Consider the following 22,349-nt stretch of genomic DNA (forward strand, 5'->3'; position numbering starts at 1 on the left):
ATAAAAATAGAACAGAGGCAATGGTGACAGATGCAAGGGTATGGATTTGAGAAATACATGTGGTAAGTGGGAGAGAGGGAGGTGTCAAAGATTTCTCTTGGGTTTTGAGCTTCAGCAACATCCAAGTAATGACGTTTCATTTGCAAACACTGTACATGGACTTGAAGTTCAAGAGCGTGTTTTGCTTCAGAGAGCAGGATTTGGGAATCATCAGCATATGAATTTTAGTAAATCCTTGGAGTCAATGGGATCATCCAGGGGCAGTGTAGAGTGAAAAGAGAATGGGATTAAGAAGAGTACTCTGAGGAAATACTAATATTTAAAGGAAGACAAAGGAAGTGAAACACAGTAAGATTCACAGAAGACCCACAAAGATTTTAGAGAATTGTAGTCAAGAAGCACTGCTGGTTTGGACTGAGGGACAGAGATAGTGTGAGACGAAAAAAAGCCTTTCTATAAGCAGGCTGAGAAAACCACTCAGCTGAAAACATATGCTACCTTTCACACAAAACGAAGGAGGACTCATAGTCAGACCCAAGAGTCCAGAGGATATAGCCAAGACCCATGGAGAATTATTCCCAGACCTGAGTTCTAATCAAGGAATGGTCAACCTGTGCCCAGCTGGATTTCAGAATTGCAATGGACCCATGTGCTTCCTGTTTTCCCCTTTCTGAATGGTAGTGTTGACAGTGGTTATCCTATGCCTGCCACCATTGTATGCTGGGTGTCACAGGTCTTCAGATTAAGAGGAACCCTACTCAAGGAGCTGTATTTAAGGTATTACAATTGAGGAGTTTCATCCAATCTGAATCTAATTTAGATAAAGAGATTCTGGCCTTCGAGCAGATGCTGTAATGGGATCAGACTGTTAGAGGCCTTCTTGGGAGACAGTGAATATATTTTGCGTGTAAGAGAAATGTAAATAATTTGTGACCAGAGGGCAATGTAGTGGTTTTAAAATATGTCCACAAATTCTTTGATACTCCTCTCTTTTACGGCGGAGATCAATTTCCCTCCTCTTTGTAAGCAAGGAGAAATAAGAGTGTATGTGTGTATGTACACATGTGTGTATGTATAGCATTTGCTTAATGTTGCAAAAAAGAAACAGTGGAAGACTAAGACAGAAACTTGTGAAAACAGTTATCTATCAGGGTATAGGAATGAGTAGAAACAGAATAGAAGGGGTAGAGATGGCAGCAAGATTACTGAATATACCTTTTTATAAAGTTTTTACTTTTGAGCCATATACATGTCATACATATCGAAAAAATAAAATGAAATAAAAATAACATGAAATTGAATACTAACAGAAACAAACCTAACAGCACAGTAAGTTGATAACATAAACCCACAGAGAAAATATTTCCTTCAAATAACTTTGGAACACAGTACCCTGACCGTATGGCCTCAGTGAACTTTACCTAGTAGGTAAGTTGTTAATATGGTAGTGTTGTTATAATTCTGAAATTATTTTGTGTGTTCTGTAGAAGAGAGAAAATGAATAATTATACTGAAGTTTTTGGAAACTAGAGTTTTCACAGTAGGGGAAATACAGATATAGAATGAGGGATGATGGGGAAGAACTCTATGGTACTGGATTTGAATTTGAGTTATCAGTGTGAATTTATGATTTCAAAAAAGTCTATTTCCAAGCTTTAGACACTGAATGCTCCTAGACACACTGACACTTCAGTAGCAATACGCACATGAAATCTTGGTTTCTAAATACTATTCCCTACTAAAAGGAACCAGGGCTCCTTAGCGAAATGGCTGATTCCAGGTCTGGGGGAACCTGCAAAGTACAGTGTGAGCCTGGAACATATTGAGGTACCAGAAAGCAATGAAGTAGGGTCATGTTTTAAAAAGACACAGAAGTTGCCTTAAAGGGGCTGGCCAAATTTGATACAACTGAGCATCAAAAACAATAGTGACAGCAATGCATTATAGCACTTTGAATTAAAAAACAATCTATGGATCTATAGTAATAATAATAAAAGGAAAGCTTTTCTGTCCTGAGGAACGTCAGCTAATAAAATCATCAATACAATAACTGATTCAGGGAAGGATCTTCAATTGATGCTAAAACCATTGAGATGGTTTGGATGAAAGGTTATTTAGTACTAGGATATTCACAAGGTCTCAAAGGCCATCCCACAGATTACTTATTAATTATAAAGGGGAAAATATAACTTTTAATTAGCGGCATCTGACATTATGTGTTTCCTAAAGTATGATGTAAAAGCATACAACGTCACCTATGCAAAACTCTTGCCAAATGAGTTTAATCTGAATCTAAACATGAGAAACAATCAGAAAAATCTAGAATGTAGGACATTCTATAAAACAACTAGTCTGAACTCTCAAAGAAAATGCCATGAGAAACAAAAACAAAAAAAAAGAAGAGAGAGAGAGAGGATGGTTATATTTTTAAAGAGAATAAAGAGACCAAACAACCAAATACAATTCATGATCTTTGATTACATTTTTTAAAAAAGCTAACTAAGAGTTTTTTGGGGACAACTGGGGAAATTTAAATATTAATACAAATTAGATGATACTGCATTGATAATAATGTTCTTAGAGACGATAATGTGGTGATGCAGAAAATCATCCTTATTCTGAAATGTACGTTCAGGTTTTGAGGCAAGAACCACGATGCCTTCAACTTCAGCAAAATGAAACATAAATTGTAGGTAAAGAGATAAAGCAAATATGATAAAATGTGGACAATTAGTGTATCCAGTTGAAGGGTAAATAAGGTATTCAATATACTAGTTTTCAATTTTTCTACCATTATGGAAAAATTCAAAATAAAATGTTGAGGGGAAAGAGTTCACTGGATTTAGCGAAAAAAGGGAAACCTAGTCATAGTGGCCACTGGACTTCATTGGAATAACTGGGTTCAGAAGTCATAAGGCAGTAGCTTGCAGAGTGAATGGATGGTAAAGACGTGAAAGTGAATACAGACTTGTTTTCCGGAAGGCACAGCTATGAAGAAAAGAAGAGATAAGGAAGGCATTGAAGAAAAGGTTTTATTTTTTGTTGTTTTGGTTTGTCCTATTTACTCATCAGTGTTTTTAGGCTGGGAGAGATTAGCACGTTTATATTGATGGATAAGTGCAAATGGAGAGGAAGAGACTGAAGATATCAGAGTGAGTGGGGCCAGAGATTCTGCAGAGATGCTGGAGCCAAATCTCTGAGGATGCTGAGGTGGTGATGGTGGGGATGGGAATTAAAGCATGGGTAGCAAATTAAGAAGCTGCCTCCTCCATTGAACTATGAAGGAAAGAGGCATAGATTGTGAAAAATGGTGGGTCTTAGGGGCAGGATATGAGACGATAAGAGAGCACCAGGCTAATGGCTTTATTTACTCTGGAAATTAGGAAGTGATGTTATCAGAGAGTAAGAAAGAAGGTGGTGGGGTAAGGGACTTGAGAATGGTATAATTTTGAAATAAGCATTGTGGGAAATTGGAGAGACAACTGGCTAAGATCATGAGAAAGATTCCTCAGCAGCATCAAGGACCCAGCTAAGGTGGGAGATTATAACTTGGAAGTGGCAAATTGGTGAAAAATCCACATTTGCGTATTTTCTCTAGCAGAAGCTTCCAGCATCCCAGTACAAAAATGGAGAAGGCAGTCAGCCTAATAAGGATTGGGGTTTTCAAGTAAAAATGCAACAGAAAAATAAGAGAAAAAGGAAGTTGAGGATATTGGCAAGTGATTGGCTGGAATAATGAATGATACAAAAGAAAATAAAGATAGGAAGAGATTGGTAATTTAGGAGAAAATGGCAGAATCTAGAGCAGTTGTTCTCAACCTTTGTTGCAAATCTGGATCATCTGGGGAGCTTTAAAAAAAAAACAAAATAAAACCAGTGGTGCCCAAGCCCTGTTCCAGACCTATTGAATCAGTACCTCCAGGTGTGGATCTAAGCCATTTAAATGTTTAAAATCTCAAAAAGTGATTTTGACATGGGCCGATAGTTGAGAAGCACTACCCTCACAAGGCAGAAAAATAGGTGTTGCAGGAATTAAGAGAGTGAGAGTGCTAGAAGACAGGAGGCTGGATTTCAGAAGTCCAACAGTTCTTAGTAGTAAGACCCAGGATAGGGAAGTGGGTGGCTAGAGAAAAGGTCAAAATGATAAGAACTATAAAGGTCAAGAAGCTGCGAGTCTAAGATCTTAGGTGGGTCACCCATGAGGACAAGGATATTATCAGATGATCATGTACCTAACGAGGGAAAGACAACCCGTGAGCTAAGTGCCAGTGCCTGTGATGAGTATGAGGAATACAGCATAAGCAAGGAGGTGAGGAAGTGGGCAGGGGAGATGGGTATAGTAGGGTGGAGGTGACGATGGCATCTTTGGATGGCATGAGCATCCTCAGAAGCAGAAGCTTTTACAAAATAAGGCTGCTAAAACAAAGGTTTTTAAGCAGACCAGCAAAACAACAGACCTGTAATAGAGAATAAACTCTGGATGCATACTTTCAGATGACAGAGAAGATAGGGAACGCAGTCAGGACTGTGCATTTGCCTGATTGCCAGGAAATCCATTCTCTGTCCTTCCCCTATTCTGCTGTGTGTTGTAGAGAACTACTTTTCCCAGGCTCTCTTCCCAACTTGTTTCCTGGTAGGTTCACAACAGGAGGTGCTGGGAAAAGACCAGAAGGCAGGAGGAGGTGAGATGCTAAGGTATTGCTCCCTCTCACCTCAGATGGGCTTTTGGCAGTTCTGGTGGCTTCAGCTCCCTCTAGGCAGCCCTCTCTGTGGTTCCAGCTCCTGCTTCTATGCCCTTAGAACAGTTCCCTTTCTCATGGTCCTTCTAGCCCAAAGGCTGGTAGCAGCTTCCTGCAGTTGCTAATCTCTGGGTCATCTCATCCATCCCCTGTGCGGCTTCTCAGCTATTTCAACACCTGTATTACCAATTCCCCGTATTAACTTCTGCCTACTTATTCTACCTGTGTCTGTTTTCCTGACTGCTATCTCTTGATTGAAATAATTTCAGTCAGAGGTGATGGGGGCCTGAAATAGGACAGTAGGAATGGGTAAAGAGAAGGAAAAATGGATTCAAGAGACATTTCTGAGAATAGAAGGAGCAGGACTTAGTGCCTGACTGGATGTGGCGGTGGGTAAGGAAAAAGAAGTCAAAATGATACAAATTCTGGCTTAGAGTGGACCGAGGAAAAGAAGGCATTAGGGAGACATGGAATGTGGTGAAGTGCCTCAACATGGAAACAATTTTTAAACCAAAAAAGTAATGTAAACATACACTAAAAAATAGATATGCTATTTTTAAAAGACTAAACAATTGCTTCCTCAAAAAGTAGAACTATAACCAACATAGTAAACACTCATGACCAAGGTCTGTGCCCTGCACGGTTAAAACCAAAACATCTTTAAAAACAGCAACTTGGGGGGCCGGCCCAGTGGTACAGCGGTTAACTGTGCACGCTCTGCTTTGGTGGCCGGGGGTTTTACAGGTTCGATCCTGGGCGCGCACCGACACATCGCTTATCAAGCCATGCTGTGGTGGCCTCCCATATAAAATGGAGGAAGATGGGCATGGATCTTAGCGCAGGGCCAATCTTCCTCAGGAAAAAGAGGAGGATTGGCATCGGATGTTAGCTCAGGGCTGGTTTTCCTCACAAAAACAAAAAAACCCCAGCAACTTGAATGAATATTATGAGACTGCTTAATTCTAATTTTTTTCCCATCTTGTTTTATAGAGAACACATACCTCCATTGGATGTGATGCCACTACTTGATAAAAGATCTTCATTATTTGATTCACAAGCCTTTTGTTCCATATTAAATATTGCTACCTGTTCTTAGAGATCTTGCAATATGAATGCTTCCCTGTTTGGTTCTTTAAGTTCTTATCTATAAAAGACAGAGATTGAATCTTTATTAATAAGGTATTATGTGAAAAAAATTCATAGAAGAGGAACTGACTTTGTTCATATCTGAAATTCAGTAAATAATTTTTCACCAAGAAAATATTTATACAGAAATATTTTATTACATAGAATTAAGTGATTAATAAGTAAAAATTATTGATTTTAATGGCCACGTGGCTTATTAAAGACACCTTGAAAATCAAAAACTAATACTCTAATTATTATGATAATTGGTACTCTGATTTGGGGCACAGGTTTTTCTCTTCTTAAGTCTCTCATAAAGTTACATTGTCAAATAACGGAAGAAAATATCTCCTTAGTAAAAAGTCACGAATTAGTAAAAAAATCACAAATCAGTAATTTGGAAATCATATACAAAAGTTGAAAAAATTCTTTGATATCAAAAAGTGCTCATAATTTTAGATTAGGCCAAGAAGGGACTTCTGGGTTTGGAGAACAATGGTGGTGGCCTAATTCCAAACGTCCCCCTCATCCTCTGAAAACAACCGTAAAATCAACAAGGATAACAAATAAATAAAACCACATGGGCTCCACACCTTCAGCATCACTAGAAGACAGAAAAGAGTGCAACCTTCAAATTATTTGTAAGCAGGGAGAAAATTTTTTTCGAAAAGAGCTGCCACAGTCTACCTGCCAGCATTGCAGGCCAGTGTGTATGGAGAATGGGAGAGAAGAGTCTGAAAAGGAGCAGAGGAGAGCAGAGGGCTGAGAGGAAGTACACACAAACTCACCCCCAGAAAGTGAACAACAAATGCCAGGACACTAAGCACAGGTCGGAACTTGACAGTCCATAGCCCTGGCTATGCAGTAAGGGCTTGAAAGTGTGCGGGGACCAGAAGTAGCAGCCTAGGAGAAGCAGTGTTTCTGGAGGAGAGTCAGATACATGAGAGAAGAGGTGGTCTCCCCTGGATACATGGCAGTAAAGGGAAAGGAGGAAAAGAGAGGGGAAAATTCTAGGACCAGCAGAAACAAAAAGAGGCAACATATGCCAACCCTCCTCCTCCCCCTCCCACTGCAACACCACCACCATCCATAACAGAAACTCCCTGGAAGAGGGCACTCTCAAACTAGGAATCTTGCCCACCAAATAAACAGGAATAGGTAAAAGCAGACCACATCCATAGAAAACTACTATAAAATGTGGAAACGGTGAAAAAAATCTTTTCTGCTGACGAAAAGTACCCCCCTCGCCCACCCCACAGACAAACATGAAGTCAAGGAAACTGTAACACAACACTGCAAACTGAAATAAATAATCTCCAGTGAGCATCTGGGGATATGAAAAATCACCCTTGAATCAGAAATGTAAAACCAAAGGACGGAAGCGGACAAGAAACAAATAAAACAAGCAAACAAACAGGAAGAAATGAAACGAGAGTTGACTGAAGTCAGGAAAGAAAGAGAAGAAAAAGACAAAATTATATCAGAAATGAAGAGCAAATTACAAAGTACACAAGGGAGGAGAGATTGTAATGAAAACTTAATAAAGGCACTGAAGAAAATCAGGACAACAACCAAGAGAATAAAAACAGGTAAAGATAAAGGGTTGGAGAGGAAGTGAATGAAATGGAAGACAGGCAAAGGAGGTTGAACATAACTGGCGTCCCTGAAGAAAAAAATCAAAACAATGAAACAGAACTATTATTTAAAACTATAATCCAAGACAGTTTCCTACAAATAAAAAAAGACCTGAATCTACACATTTTTCATACCAGGGAAAATTGACCAAGAATGATCAACTCTGAAACATATCCTAATAAACCAATATTAAGACTTTAAATATTATGAAAAAATCCTCAGGGCCTTAGGTAAAAAAGATGAAATAATTTACAAAGGCAAGCGATTAGAATGGCATCAGATTATTCAAAAACAACATATGAAGCAAAGCAACAGTAGAGGAGTGTCTTCAAGAAATATAAGGAAAGAAAGTACAAACCAAGGATTGTATATCCAGCCAAGATCTCCTTCAAAAGATTCAAAGCCATATAAAAACAGTTCTGAATGTGCCAGAACACTGTATACATGGGTCCCTTCTGAAGAATCTACTAGGGGGTGAAGCTTCATCCACCCAAAATGTGGCAAAGTGTTAACAACTGGTGAAAATCCTTTCTTTTTTTCTGTAGGTTTTAAATTTTTCATTTTTGGAAACAAAGGTAAAGATGAACATTACAAAAAAAAGATGACTTGGTAAACTTTGCAAAAGGACTGATGGTGAAGATCTAAATATTCAATTGTAGAGTTGAGACTAAAACACAGGTGGGGTAATGGCATTAAAGAATAATATATAAATATTTATTATATGTGTGACAAAGAACAGATGTAACTAAAAATGGGAAGAGAAGAGAGGAAAAAGGGGAAAGTAGATGATGGTCATTGGTTGTCAAAGGATACCATTTAAAGCAGAAAAAAACCAAAAGGTTAAGTAAGAAAAAAAGGGGTTTATAGGTGCACTATAAAAACTATTAATGCAAAGGTAACCACCAGAACAAAAATACAAACTTTCTCAAGTGGCAAAAGAATTTTAAAAAGAAAAAGTAAAGAAGAAACACCAAATAAACACAGTAAATACAATATCATACATACAGTAATTATAACACAAGACAATAATGTAATAATACGAAAGAGTTTAGACCAAACATAATAGTAATGTCAATAAACATGAAGGGATTTAACTTGCCTATTCAAAGAAAAGGATTTTCAAATTGGCTCTTTAAAAAATTCAACTGTATGCTGTATACAAGGGGACACTTAAACAGCACTGACTCAAAAAGACTACAAATAGGGGCCGGCCCAGTAGTGGTTAAGTTCGTGCGCTCTGCTTCGGTGGCCTGGGGGTTCATGGGTTTGGATCCCAGGTGTGGACCTACGCACCACTTATCAAGCCATGCTGTGGCGGCATCCCATATAAAGTAGAGGAAGATGGGCATGGATGTTAGCCCAGGGCCAGTGTTTCTCAGCAAAAAGAGGATTGGCAATGGATATTAGCTCAGGGCTAATCTTCCTCACACACACACAAAAAAATAAGGACTACAAATAAAGTGATGGGCAAAGATTTGCCAGGCAAATGAAAACAGTAAGAAAGCACAGGTTAAAATCCTGATATCAGACCAAGAAGTCTTCAAGCCAAAGAGTATTAAATAAGACAAAGGGCACTTAAAGTGAAAAGCCACATTCCACGATAAAGATATACTACGTCTGACTCTATACACCATATAACACAGCAACCACTTAGATACAACATAAATTATAGGAAATGCAACACGAACTAGAAACACAGTAATAAGAAGAGACTTTAACAAGTCTCTCAGTATGAGATAGGTCAAGTGGACAAAAAAAAAGTAAGGATATAAAAGATTTAGATGAAATAATCACTAAGGTAGACTTTTTGGATATCTATTGAACACCACACTTTAATACTAGAGAATATACCTTCCCCTCAAGTGCAAATGGAACATTCACAAAAGCCAATCATATTCTAGGGCACAGATAAAAGATCAGTAGGTTTGATAAAGCAGAAATGTTACAAACAACATCCTCTGGTCACAATGTAATAAAACTAGAAACTTAAAGTGAAACCCGAAAACAAAAAGGCCTTTCCACCTGGAAATTAAAATGCCTTCTATTAAATAACTCTTGTGTGATAAGGGAAATATAAACAGAAATTAAAGAATTTCTGAAAAATAATGATAATGAAAACACTACACATCAGAATCTGAGATACAGTAAAGCAATGAAAAGAGGAAAATTCCTAGCCTTAAACACTTATTTCAATAAAAAATGAAAGAATGAAAATAAGTGAATTAAAATTTTAACATAAAAAGGTAGGGGGAAAAAAGTAAAACAAAAGAAAGCACATGGTAGGAAATAATAAAGATAAAAGCAGAAATTAACGAGGCAGAAAACAGAAAAACAATAGATCAAATTAATGAATCAGAATTCTAATTCTTTAAAAAAAACACAACAGATACAGGCAAGGATCATCAAAGTGATGGAAAGAGATCACAGATAAATACTGCTTACCTTTTTATAATAATTCATGATTGTAAGCATAGTGTTAAAAATTTTTTTAAAAAACCTGTGATCTAAAGAGAATTTTTATTGTCACTCACAGTTTCTCCCTTTTGATTACTGAGGTACCACCTGTCAAAACTATAACTAGATAAATTCTACCTTAATATGTTTCCTGCTATCATTTTTAGGAAATAAGTAGTAGATAGGAAGACGTTCCATAAAGAATTATAACAAATAGAATGTTAGTCAAGATTGCTAGGCAATTTAAGTGTTCTAAACAGAAGAGACTGCTATTTGGAAAAGAAAAAAATACCCTCATTTAAACAAGTTTTATCACGAATGTTTGCTGTATAATTTAACTCACACACTGAAATGATGCATATGGAGATTCTTCAGGAAAAGGAAAGACCCTAAGAAAATTCAAATTACTGAGTAATGTTACCATCACAAATTACAGATAGATCGAAAGCATGAAGGAATGAGCAGGACAGAATCATAGCTAGTGTTGGGAAATCATACACTAATCCACAAAAACTTGGTATCAAGCAGGAAACAGAACCTACGAGCAAGGTAAGCAGAACTGGAACTAGAAGTTGGAGAAGAGGGAAAAGAAGAAAGGAGAAGGTTTGACTTTAGAACATTGTGATATAGAAACCACGTTTGTTTACTCTGGCATAAGATGATGAATGTAATAAACTCAATAATTGAATGTCCACTGATTGGTAGTAGGCCACTGAAGAGCGGCAGTCCTTCAGAGGGAAATTTTTTTCTTAGAAAATTAATAGTTTAAAGAAGACAGCATAGGTTTATTTACTTAAATAAGAATTTTAAAACAATCATTTATTTGTAAAAAAGATGCTTAGTACTTCTATTTGCCAATGCTGCTAGTTATTTTACCTTAGAGTAATGAAATCTGTCTTTAAAAAATATTTGTAATTCAGATTTTCACTATTTTAGATTGACTGCATCCTCAATTTGGTCAAATCATTCAATGTTTATCTACTTTCATGACTCTATAAAAATTGAAACATTATTCCTATTTTCAGGCATAAAGCTTATTCAATTATTAAGGATTTCTGGAAAAAGGAAGGTTTTTTTGCCTCAATAAGTCTTAGAATTGTTAAAACACTGCACTTTGTTGATTTGGAAATCATAACATGAACTTATGGGTCTGATTTAAATCTCTGCGTAAAGTACAAAGATGAGATCCTGGCCTCTTACGGCATGCCCAAGATTTATGATGAACAATTCTGCCTAATTTAAAGTTAGGAACAGGTTTACACTAAAAGGAGCCTTCAATTTCTGACAAGAAATAGCTAGGTGAAGATTCTACTCTCGTTGGTTGATTGGAGGGTTGCAGAAAAGGCCTTAGAAACCAGAGACCACAAAAAAGGACTTTTAGAGGAAAATAGTTTATAGGCTTTAGTTTTTGTTATACAGTTCAGCTAAAGGACTTAAAAGTATCTCCTGGGTTTTTATCCCTTCTCCTTGGATTCCAAAAGGCCATGAAGGCTGTGCACCTATACTTCCCCTAATGTGAACAGTCCTCACCTTGCTTTCTTTCCTTAAGGCTACTGAAGGTGGACCCCTCTTGTGACTGTGATAGAATGTGACTGTCTCCATAGTAAGTTATTTAGAATCTATGCTCTATTTTACTTTTCTGTTTTTTTGGATTATAGCAAATGTGGCATGGTTCCGGGGCCAAACTCGGTCTCTGAGGCTTGCTGATTTAGCAGAAATGGTGTCTTGATAAGTAGAAAAGATGGCATGATGTGGGACCCTGAAACTACAGCGGTAGCTTCCTGATTTTGCACACAAGGTTTCCTGATTGGAGCACAGTGATGCAGTTCAGGAACCAGTAACTGTAGCGAATTTAGCAGCTCAGACTGAGGCAGTCCTATCTTTATAGGCAGCTCCTTGGGCAGCCTGGTCCTGCAGTATAGACTTGAGAATAGTTTCTGGAATCTCATCCTACAGATTTTTATTCAACCATCTTAATAACTCTGTAAGCCATCTGACATGCTTTAATAAATCGTTTTACTCAAATTGTCTAGGGTGGAATCTATTCTCTGCATCAGCATATTGACTAATACAAAATCCCAAAGAGAACATACAGAAAACATAAAAGGATAATTTTTAAAGGCTATTTTCTAAAGTAAATCAAGTAATTGAGTTGAATAATAATTGACCCTGATAATAGGTCTCCCATTGTGATTTGTCTCTTTTTCACTCCCATGTATTTTCTGCTTCCTTCTCTCTATTCCTCATCTGCTGCCTTGCCATTCTGAGGAAAGGTAAGAGTGGACTGTACATTCAGCTATAACATCTGCAAGGAAATGTTCTTTTGAAATGCAATGTCCTATTTCTAATTTGCATTGTTTGATTCCTCCTCAAAATGGTCTGACTCAATAAGTCAGACAGAGAAAGACAAATACCATATGATCTCTCTTATATGTGGAATCTAAAAACAAAACAAAACAACAACCCAAGCTTATAGATACAGAGAACAGATTGGTAGTTACAAGAGGCCAGGGACGGGAAGCTGGAGAAATAGGTGAACTGTTTTGTTTTTTAGTTTAAATAAATTGAATAAAATTTTTTTGTGTGTGTGAGGAAGATTGGCCCTGAGCTAACATCTGCCAATCCTCCTCTTTTTGCTGAGGAAGACTGGCCGTGGGCTAACATCCATGCCCATCTTCCTCCACATTATATGGGGCGCCGCCACAGCATGGCTTGCCAAGCGGTGCGTCGGTGTGCGCCCGGGATCCGAACCGGCGGACCCCAGGCTGCCGCAGCGGAGTGTGGGAACTTAACCGCTTGCGCAACCGGGTCAGCCCCTGAGTAAAATTTTTTTTAATGCAATTTTTCAAAAGAAAGAAAAGGGAATGAGGACAAAAAGGAAGTTTAGCAGTAAGGATTTTTTTTAAAGTACAAGAAAAAAGTACGACAATGTACACTTGAGGATAAAGTGGAAAATGAGTTTGATTCGAATTAAGATCATACGCGGGCCAGCCCCAGTGGTCTAGTGGTTAAGTTCAGCATGCTCCACTTTGGCGGCCTGGGCCCAGTTCCTGGGTGCAGACCTACACCACTCGTCTGTCAGTGGCCATGCTGTGGTGGCAGCTCACAAACAAAAAGGAAGACTGACAGTGAATGTTAGCTCAGGGCAAATCTTCCTCAGAAAAAAAAAAAAAAGGGCAGCCCCAGCAGCCTAGTGGTTAAGTTCAGTGTGCTCTGCTTTGGCAGCTCGGGTTTGGTTCCTGAGTGTGGACCTACACCACTTGTCTGTTAGCAGCCATGCTGTGGCGGCGGCTCACATAAAAAGGAAAAAAAAAGGAAGATTGGCAATGGATATTAGCTCAGGGTGATTCTTCTTCAGCAAAAAAAAAAAGATCACATGCTTTATTTTGGTTGAGTACAGATTACATATAATGTATGTTATATTTAGATTCCCAATTCATCAACTAATGACTAAAGCCCCTAGGATGTAAACCATCCTACCTTTCACAGAAGCCCGAGACTGGGGATTTTATAAAACTCGTCCATACTCTCCTAGAACCAATCTGCAGGTATGTTTTCCTTTGAAATTCTAAGGTACCCCAAGATTGATCCAAATACAAAATGTCTGGGCTGGTACAGTCTCAGAAATGTCATGAGAACAGTTAATGCTCAACAGCACCTTACTGCCTGAGCTACAATTAACTGCTTATTAACCTCACACCACTCTTAGCGTCTGCTTTCTCAATCACATTCTTTCTCTCTAGATGTTGTCATTGACTGTTAGGGTTCAAATCTTAGCTATGTGATCTACTAGCTATGTGACCTTGAGAGCAATATTTAACCTATATAAGACTAAAAGATGCAGATAAAGAGTATATACCTCAAAAGAATAAGAGTTAATTGAGATAACTCATGTTAACTTATTATACAGTACCTGCCTCAATCTACATGTATATCGTGCTACATAGTAGGATAGTAAAACATGAATTACAATACCGTCTTTATATTTAAGCAGTGTATACTACCTCACTTCCCCATAATGGCTGTATATTTCTATTTATCTAGAAAGAAGATATAAGTTTCATATAGTCCGCTAACAGGAAAGAAAGTGGGTTTAAATTGCATTAAGTAAACACAGGGACTATTATAATGTAATACAAAATTAAGCCATTTAAGGTCATACTTCACCAGTACAGAATACTGTCTTGTAGGGAGGCAGTAGGGAAGAAGCACAGAACTTAGAATCAGGAAACTTAATTCTGTCACTGGTAACCTGTGAGAACATGGGCGAATCTTTTCATATTTCTGAGCCTCAATTTCCACCATTACTAAATGAGATTACAGTTGGGTTTTCCAATCCTTTTTTAAGCGGTGGAAGCCTTTCTTTAAATCTTCAGAGCCCCAGCTACACACCCTCCTCTCTGCCCCAGAGACACCTTTATAGAATGCAGAAGGCTCCACTGGGTAGAGTTTGAAAACTACAGAGATAAAGCCCTTGTAGCTTTACTATCTTAGATATTCCAGCCTAGGCATTCATCAAGTTCGAGCCTTCGAGTTCTAAAATACATTAGATACAGATATAGATATAATAAATAGTATATCAGTTGTGTACGTTCACAATTTTTAAATATAACCCAAAGTAAAACAAAAGATACCTTAGTATCTGGATATTCTTTTCACTTATCCTATTAACACCTGAAAAAAATAAAATATTTTAAAATCTGCTCATTAATATATAATACTCTATTATCTAACATGTATTATTTTCAAAAATTTCAATTCACAAGTTCATTTTCATCACTTAAGATCTTCACAATACCAAACACACACACAAACAACAACAAAAACCTTTAAATTCTTTTTCCTTTGGGCTTATCTTGTATAGGAAAGTATATTTTTAATTAACAGCCTATGGCAATTATCTAGGCTATGTTTGCACAACAGAACTTGTTCAATTATATGCGGCCTGTTACTCCAATGCTAATTTTGTTGCTACAGGTCTTATTGGCATTACGGAGATACACAGCAAGTACACCTACCGGCACATGCCCCCCGTATCTACATTCCCAGGCTTGGCCTTTCTCTAGGTGCAGTCCAAACTGACTTAGACCAGCTGAATGTCTTCTGACCCTTTAAACTGCTTTTCACTGCTTAGGGATGCTTTGACCAGGCAACAGCTCTTGTGCTTCATTAGAAAAATTACTGGGTTGGGCCGGCCCTGTGGCTTGGTGGTTAAGTGCGCGCGCTGCAATGCTGGTGGCCCGGGTTCGGATCCCGGGTGCGCATCGAGGCACCACTTCTCCGTCCATCCTGAGGCCGAGTCCCACATACAGCAACTAGAAGGATGTGCAGCTATGACATACAACTATCTACTGGGGCTTTGGGGGGAAAAAATAAAATAAATAAAATCTTTAAAAAAAAAAAAAGAAAAATTACTGGGTAGAGGAAATTCTGTGAGTCAGAAATAGATCTATCAATTTTAAGCAGTGGAACTGAGATGATAAACAACTAGGAGTTTCGGAATATCTCAGTGGAATCTAAGTGAGCAGTTGTCACTTTGGAAAAATGAATGACATTATTCTATGTGCACAATTAGGACTAATGAGCAGAAGTAAAGGGAGGTTCTAGTTCAGGGTGGAGGTGGACTTTCTAAAATCTAGAGCACCTAGAATGTATACACGGTGGACTTCCTCGTGAGGTGTTCACACTGAGGGTGGATGAGCATTTGTTGGGTTACAACTGTCACTGCCTATTCTCTCTTGGGCACAGTGTTGGACTAGAAAATTTCTAAAATATTCTCCAACTTAGACATTCTATGATTTCCTATGGAAAATATTCAGCCAAAAAAGACCAAAAATATGATAAGCCAAGTGGCTCATTGGTTAAGTTCGCATGTTCCACTTCAGCAGCCTGGGGTGTGCTGCTTTGGATCCTGGGTGTGGACCTACTCACAGCTCATCAAGCCATTTTGAGGTGGCGTCTCACACAGAAGAACTAGAAGGACCTACAACTAGGATCTACTACTATGTCCTGGGGGCTTCGGGGAGAAAAAAGAAAAAGAAGATTGGCAACAGATGTTAGCTCAGGGCCAAACTTCCTCAAAAAAAAAAAAATATATGATGACTTCGCATAGGTGATTTCAGTCAACAGCAAAGCCAGATGGGAACAATTCCACTGCTTCCAGCTAGTTGCACGCTATTTTGTTAAAAAAACTTTGGCTCTAAGAGCCAGCCCAGTGGCATAGTGGTTAAGTTTGCACACTCTGCTTCAGGGGCCCAGAGTTCACAGGTTGGGATCCTGGGCACGGACTGACAGACTGCTCATCCCACGTACAAAGTAGAGGAAGATTGGCACAGATGTTAGCTCAGGGACAATCTTCCTCAAGCAAAAAGATTGGCAACAGATGTTAGCTCAGGGCATATCTCCCTCACCAAAAAAAAAGAACAAGGCAGGAAGGAGCCAGACAAATAAATTCCCTTTAAAAAAAAAGTTGGCTCTATGAGTATCTGTTCCTTTATCACCTCTGCATATATGTTTACAGTCATCTTAAATTCATCTTATCCTGAATCTGGTCTCTTCACATTTCCACCTAATCTGCTTTCTAGGGTGTTCTCAGATAATGACACCATAAACTCAACTTCCCAAGCTAGACATTTCATTGGCTTCATCTATTCAAACTCCACATCCACTTAGTCACCACATTCTGTTGAGTCTATCTCTGTAATATCTTTTAACTCGGTGAAGAAGACTTAAGTGTAGTCATAAGTCATAAGGAAGCAATCCTTGAATATACAATTTAATTTTAGCCTCACTATTCTGTCATGCTTAATCAACTCTTGCCAGACCTACTACAAAATACCTCAAAATGATCTTCTAGCTTCGGTTTCTTATAATCTTTAAGAGTTTCCTTTAAAACCAGAGCCATTTTGCCATATCTTGCTCAAAGACTAAGGTTTGAACTGAGACTGGTACTCAAGACCCTTTATGATCTGACTGATCACCCTCCCAGCTTCATCTCCTTCATCTTCACGCCCCTGACACATACTGTGCTCCAATCGAAGTCTACTTGCTGTGTCCTGAGCATGCCCTGCTCTTTTAGGGCTCTGCTTTTATTTATACTCTTCTTTTTGTTCCTCTTTTCCTTCCTAGCAAAAACCTCTCCAGCTCAGTGTTTAGGGATGTGGAGAAAGAGGTTCAAGACTATATTACCGGGGGCCGGCCCCATGGCATAGCAGTTAAGTGCATGCGCTCTGCTGCTGGTGGCCCAGGGTTCAAATCCCGAGTGCGCACTCAGGCACCACTTGTCAGGCCATGCTGTGGGGGCGTCCCACATAAAGCAGAGGAAGATGGTCACGGATGTTAGCTCAGAGCTGGTCTTCCTCAGCAAAAAGAGGAGGATTGGCACGGATGTTAGGTCAGGACTGATCTCCCTCACAAAAAAAAAAAAAGACTATATTACGGGGTGGGGGGGGCTGGCCCTGTGGCAAAATGGTTAAGTGTGCATGCTCTGCTGCTGGCGGCCCGGGTTCGGATCCTGGGCGTGCACCAACGCACCGCTTGTCAGGCCATGCTGTGGAGGCGTCCCATATAAAGTGGAGGAAGATGGGCACAGATGTTAGCCCAGGGCCAGTCTTCCTCAGCAAAAAGAGGAGAACTGGCAATGCATGTTAGCTCAGAGCTGATCTTCCTCACCAAAAAAAAATACTATATTACCGGTGGCAATGTACACTGAGGCAGTCTTTAAAATCAATGTTCTAATAATGAGAAAGAAAACTGCCCAACGCCTCTGAAAAAAATAATTTAATGTAGGAGACTGAATTTGGAGAACATGCTCCCCTTACTCTTCTCACATTAAAAGTAGTAAGCTTCAATTAAATCATTCATGCATATAAAGCACTTAACACAGGGCCTGGCACATAGTAAGCATTCGATAATTATTAATTCCTGTTGTTGGCATCTTGATAGTTTAAAATGTATTGCTGCTATGAATAGTACTTCTATAAATACTAGAGTTTCTACCCTCGTGGATCTCATATTCTAATGAAGAAAGAGAGACACTAAAGAAACAAATCAAAAGCATAATTTTAGGGAGTGGTTAAGTGCAATGATGAGAATAACACAGGGTAGTAGTATATGGAGAGACGGAGTTGAGGCTACTTAGGGTAGGTCAGGGAAGGACCTTCTGAGGAGGTGATATTTGAGCTGAATGACAAAAAGGAGTCAGTCCCGCAGAGGACTGAGATGAGAAGGGCTCAGTGTTCACTGACTGGTGAGGAAGAAGGCTAGTGAAGCTGCATGTAGTCAAGGGATGATGAAAGGCCTACTTATGGACAGCCAACTGTGTACTGTGCCCAAAGGAATGCTGTGCTTATTATTAGTTCCTTTCCTAAATGAACCTGAGAAGTTGTTGGTGAGGTGGGCAGGGGCGTGGAACTCATGGGGCCTTGAAAAGGCCATACTAAGGACTTTGGGGTTTATTCAAATTGCAATGGAAAGCCATTGAAGGATTTTAATTAGGGGCATATAATCCTCCAGCAGCTAGGTAGAAAACACACTGAGTAGAAGCAGAGGCCAGTTATGAGGCCACTGGAGTAGCCCAGCAGAGAGACTAAAACCTAACTCTAAAGTAGACCAGTGACCAAAAATGGATGGGTGCTGGTGTTGGGAATTGGGGATTGACTGCAAATGGGTTGGAGGGATCTTTTTTGAGTGATGAAATGTTCTTAAACTGAATTGTGGTGATGATTGCACAATTCTGTAAATTTACTAAAAACCATTGGATTTTACACTTAAAATTGGTGAATTTTATGGTAAGTAAATTACACCTCAAAAAAGCAGTTCAAAACAAAAGTGAGAGCCGGCCCGGTGGTGCAGCAGTTAAGTTCACACGTTCAGCTTTGGCGGCCCGGAGCTCACAGGTTCGGATCTTGGGCGTGGACCTACTCACCACTCATCAAGCCATGCTGAGGCAGTGTCCCACATGGAACTAGAAGGACCTACAACTAGGATACACAACTATGTACTGGGGGCTTTGGGGAGAAAAAAGAAAAAAAAAGAGAAAGATTGGCAATAGATGTTAGCTGACAGCCAATTTCCTGCTCCCCCAAAAAAAGATCTATCAAAAAGAAAATGGATTGGCTACTCTTTTATGAATATTTTCACGATGTTTTGTGGGGTAAAAGTGGGGGTGCAAGTTAGCTGCCTGGGTCCCAAAAGTCAATCAATTAAACCTGAACACTGTTTTTTTTCCTGCATCCTGAAAATTCCAAAGTGCCTATGTTTCAAGATGCCTCGAGGTTGCTTTTAGCTAGATTTTAACATCCCCTCACATGGAGGCACTTCTGCACTGCCTCTTGCCCCAGGCCTGGAACTCAATCCCCAGGTGTCTGCAACTCTTATTTGATATACACATGATGGATATCCAGTAACATCTTAGCTAAGGACCAAGCCTCAGTCACTTTGTACCTTTATTCTCTTAACCAGAGCAAATACATGATATATTAATAGGAATATAGATGAAAGTTTTAAAAATTGCTTTAAGTGCTAGACTACCTCTTTCCTAGGCAAGTAATTTATTTTCTCTTTTTACCAAATTCCTTGTTCAAATCTTCTCCTTAGGATTTACAGAGTTCAGGGAAATATTTAATGGTCTCCAGTACTATACCTGTCTCTGCCCTAGCTGGAGAGCTTTAACACACTCATCAACGCAGGACTGATTCTATGTGATTTATAAGCATGACCATAGGTGCTAGTTTCCTGTAGTTGCCATAACAAATTACCACAAACTTGGTGGCTTAAAATAACAGCCATTTATTCTCTCATAGTTTTGGAGGCCAGAAGTCAAACTCAGTCTCACAGGGCTGATATCAAGGTGTTGGCAGGGCTGCACCCCCTCCAGAGGCTCTAGGAAAGAATCCATTCTTTGCCTCTTCCAGCTTCTGCTGGCTGCTGGCATTACTTGACTAGTGGTCTCATCACTCCAACCTGTGCCTCTGTGGTCCTACTGCCTTCTCCTCTTCTGTCTGTACCAAATCTTCCTCTGCCCCTCTCTTATAAAGACACCTGTGTTTGCTTTTAGAGCCCACCCAGATAATCCAGGATAATCTCCCCATTTCAAGATCTATGCAAAGACCCTTTTTCCTTAGAACATGAACAGGTTCCAGGGACTAGGACTTGATATTTTTGGGTGGCCCTTATTCAGCCTACTACACCATATAATTTGGGGCCATCTAGTTTGGGAAGATGGTTCACAAGAGGCCCTATTTAATCAATTGTGGAGTTTTAAAGTGAATGACCCTAACATTAATTAGACAACACTGAGTCCTCTTTGTAAAACACAATAGTAAGGGCTTTGCATATATCAAATAAATTGTCAATTTCTGCCCTCAATTTATTTTGGGGGTAAATAATATCCCTACAGCATAAAAACCATTTTACCCACAACACAAACAAGCAGATAACTGTACAAGATTAAAAACAGTAAGTGTGGTACCGAGGTGAGAGGACCAGGCCGCCCCATCACTCCCCCACCCCCACCCCATGACTTGACACACACAGAAACAGTCCTGACTAGTTGGGCTCTCGGATAAGTGGAAGGCCCTGAACCGCCCTTTCCTGAGAGAGGAAGAAATGGTTGCTAGTCAAAAAACCTTGAGAAATAGCCGACTTCACTTCTCTTCTACTTTACCCTGACCTTAAGGTACACCAAGATGAACGAACAAAACCTGGAACAGCCCAAGTGGGGACTTGGAGCAGAGTTTTGTGGAAAAGGATGAACTTCATTGAAAACTCATTGTTTCTGATTGATGCTGCTAATGCGGCAGAGCCAGACTCCTAATGTCGCTTACAGGGAGGGCTCCAGCTGAACGGGCCCTTGCACAGGATTTAATACAATCTCATTTTGGATGAGAGGCTGATGACTGTGCAAGGTTGGACAGTCCTCTTTACTTCCATGTCATTCCCATCCCTTCTCCCTGCCCTCCGGAAGCGGGGCAGGAACAGGAGTTAGCAGTAATGTTGGGACAGGGCATTCTGCGGTTATTTCCCCCAAATCGAATACTTTGCACAGGGCCCTGTCGTCCCAGAGTTACAGCCACCGTCCCCGGAGGTCTTGCGATCCCCGAAAACAACAGCAGTCCATCTCGGTAAAGAAACAATTTACGGGGCATCTACCATGTGCAAAGCCAACACAGAGGCCTGGAAGGTCCCAGAAATGAAGACGCGCTGCTCCGGGTCCTCGGGAGAACAACCCACCCCTCACCCTGCCGGGGCCGCTCCCCGCCCCTGTACCTGCGACCAACGCCTCATCCTAAGAGACCGGCCGCATGCCCGCGGGGGCGCCGGCAGGCGCGGCGGCCGCACCTGCGTCGACCGGGCGGCGGCGCGGCGACTCCTCCTCGGCGGCGGCGCGGAACGCTGCCCCGCTCCCCCGGCGCCCGCTCCTCGCGGCGCCCGGGCTCAGGCCGCCCCCTCCACGCGGGCCGCGCGGGCGGCCGTTGGGCGCCTCGGCGAGGCGTGGGGAGGGGGAGGGGTGCTGGGCCGGCGCCCGGCGGGGGCTGACTCCCCGTCAACTCCGCCCCCGACCCGCCGTCGCCAGGGCAACCGAGCGCCGCGCCTGCCCAGGAGCCCTGACTAAGGGGGCTGCTTGCGCCCAGCCGGCAGTCAAATCCTGCCAGTCGTACCCCAGAAACGGCCGTGGAGTCAGGCCCCCACTTGTACTCTCTGCCACTCAAGGCCTCTCATTTTTCTACAGCCTCCTAACGGGTCTCCCCATCCTCCTCCTGCCCCCCACCCGAACGCCCCACGCCATTCCCGCAGTTGTCCCCCAAATGCTCTTCCCAGATTCCTACTGACCGGCACAAATCCTGTCTCTACCTGCGCCGCTTCACCCTGCCTCACCATCTGACACTTCCTCCACCCCACCCCCTCCCCCGCCCCCGCCCTTTAAATTTCCCTTTGACCGTTTCAAGTTAACAGAACTCACATTTTGCAGCTCTGCCTCTGCTTGTGCTGATCCTCTGTCGGAAATGTTTTTCAAGGTTCAGATGCGTTCTTCTCAGAATAGCTGACCCTCTTGCATCCCGAGTTGTTTCCTCCGCTGTGCTTCAGTTGCTCTCTGTCGTCATCCCCAATATAGAATTTATCAGGTTATATGGTTACACACTCAAACCTCTCAGTGCTGCCCAAATTACTGCTCAAATGGAAGGAATCCAGAAAGGCGAGTGTGATGGATGCAACCTGGGGCGCTAATACTATTAGCAGTCACATTACACAGACACCCACAGCAAATAACTTTTTGTGTATAAATTATTTGGAAATATTAATAAATCCTACATTAGATAATGTAGTTATAAATTTGAATAAAAATAGTATTAGAGCCAGCCCTAATGGCCTACTGGTTAAAGTTTGGTGTGCTCT

At 40.6% G+C, this 22,349-nt stretch overlaps 1 protein-coding gene across 8 annotated transcripts in view; it reads right to left on the reverse strand.

Annotated features, from left to right (window-relative positions):
- Window positions 1-21,391, reverse strand: part of CCDC158 (coiled-coil domain containing 158) — a 107,445-nt gene extending 86,054 nt beyond the window's left edge. For 4 of the 8 annotated variants that reach the window (XM_087434451.1, XM_087434453.1, XM_087434449.1 and 1 more), the window contains exons 1-3: window positions 21,222-21,391; window positions 14,588-14,627; window positions 5,741-5,883 (exon numbers count right to left, since the gene is read on the reverse strand). In XM_087434451.1, the coding sequence (XP_087290577.1) occupies window positions 5,741-5,810 (70 nt within the window). In that variant the 5' untranslated portion in view covers window positions 5,811-5,883; window positions 14,588-14,627; window positions 21,222-21,391. The remainder of the gene's footprint in view (window positions 1-5,740; window positions 5,884-14,587; window positions 14,628-21,221) is intronic. The other 4 variants (XM_087434450.1, XM_087434452.1, XM_087434447.1 and 1 more) reach the window with 3 other exon arrangements.
- Window positions 21,392-22,349: the final 958 nt, after the last annotated feature.

Source organism: Ceratotherium simum, chromosome 8 (genome assembly GCF_057802395.1).
Source record: "Ceratotherium simum simum isolate JZ-2026a chromosome 8, ASM5780239v1, whole genome shotgun sequence".
Lineage (NCBI taxonomy): Eukaryota > Metazoa > Chordata > Mammalia > Perissodactyla > Rhinocerotidae > Ceratotherium > Ceratotherium simum.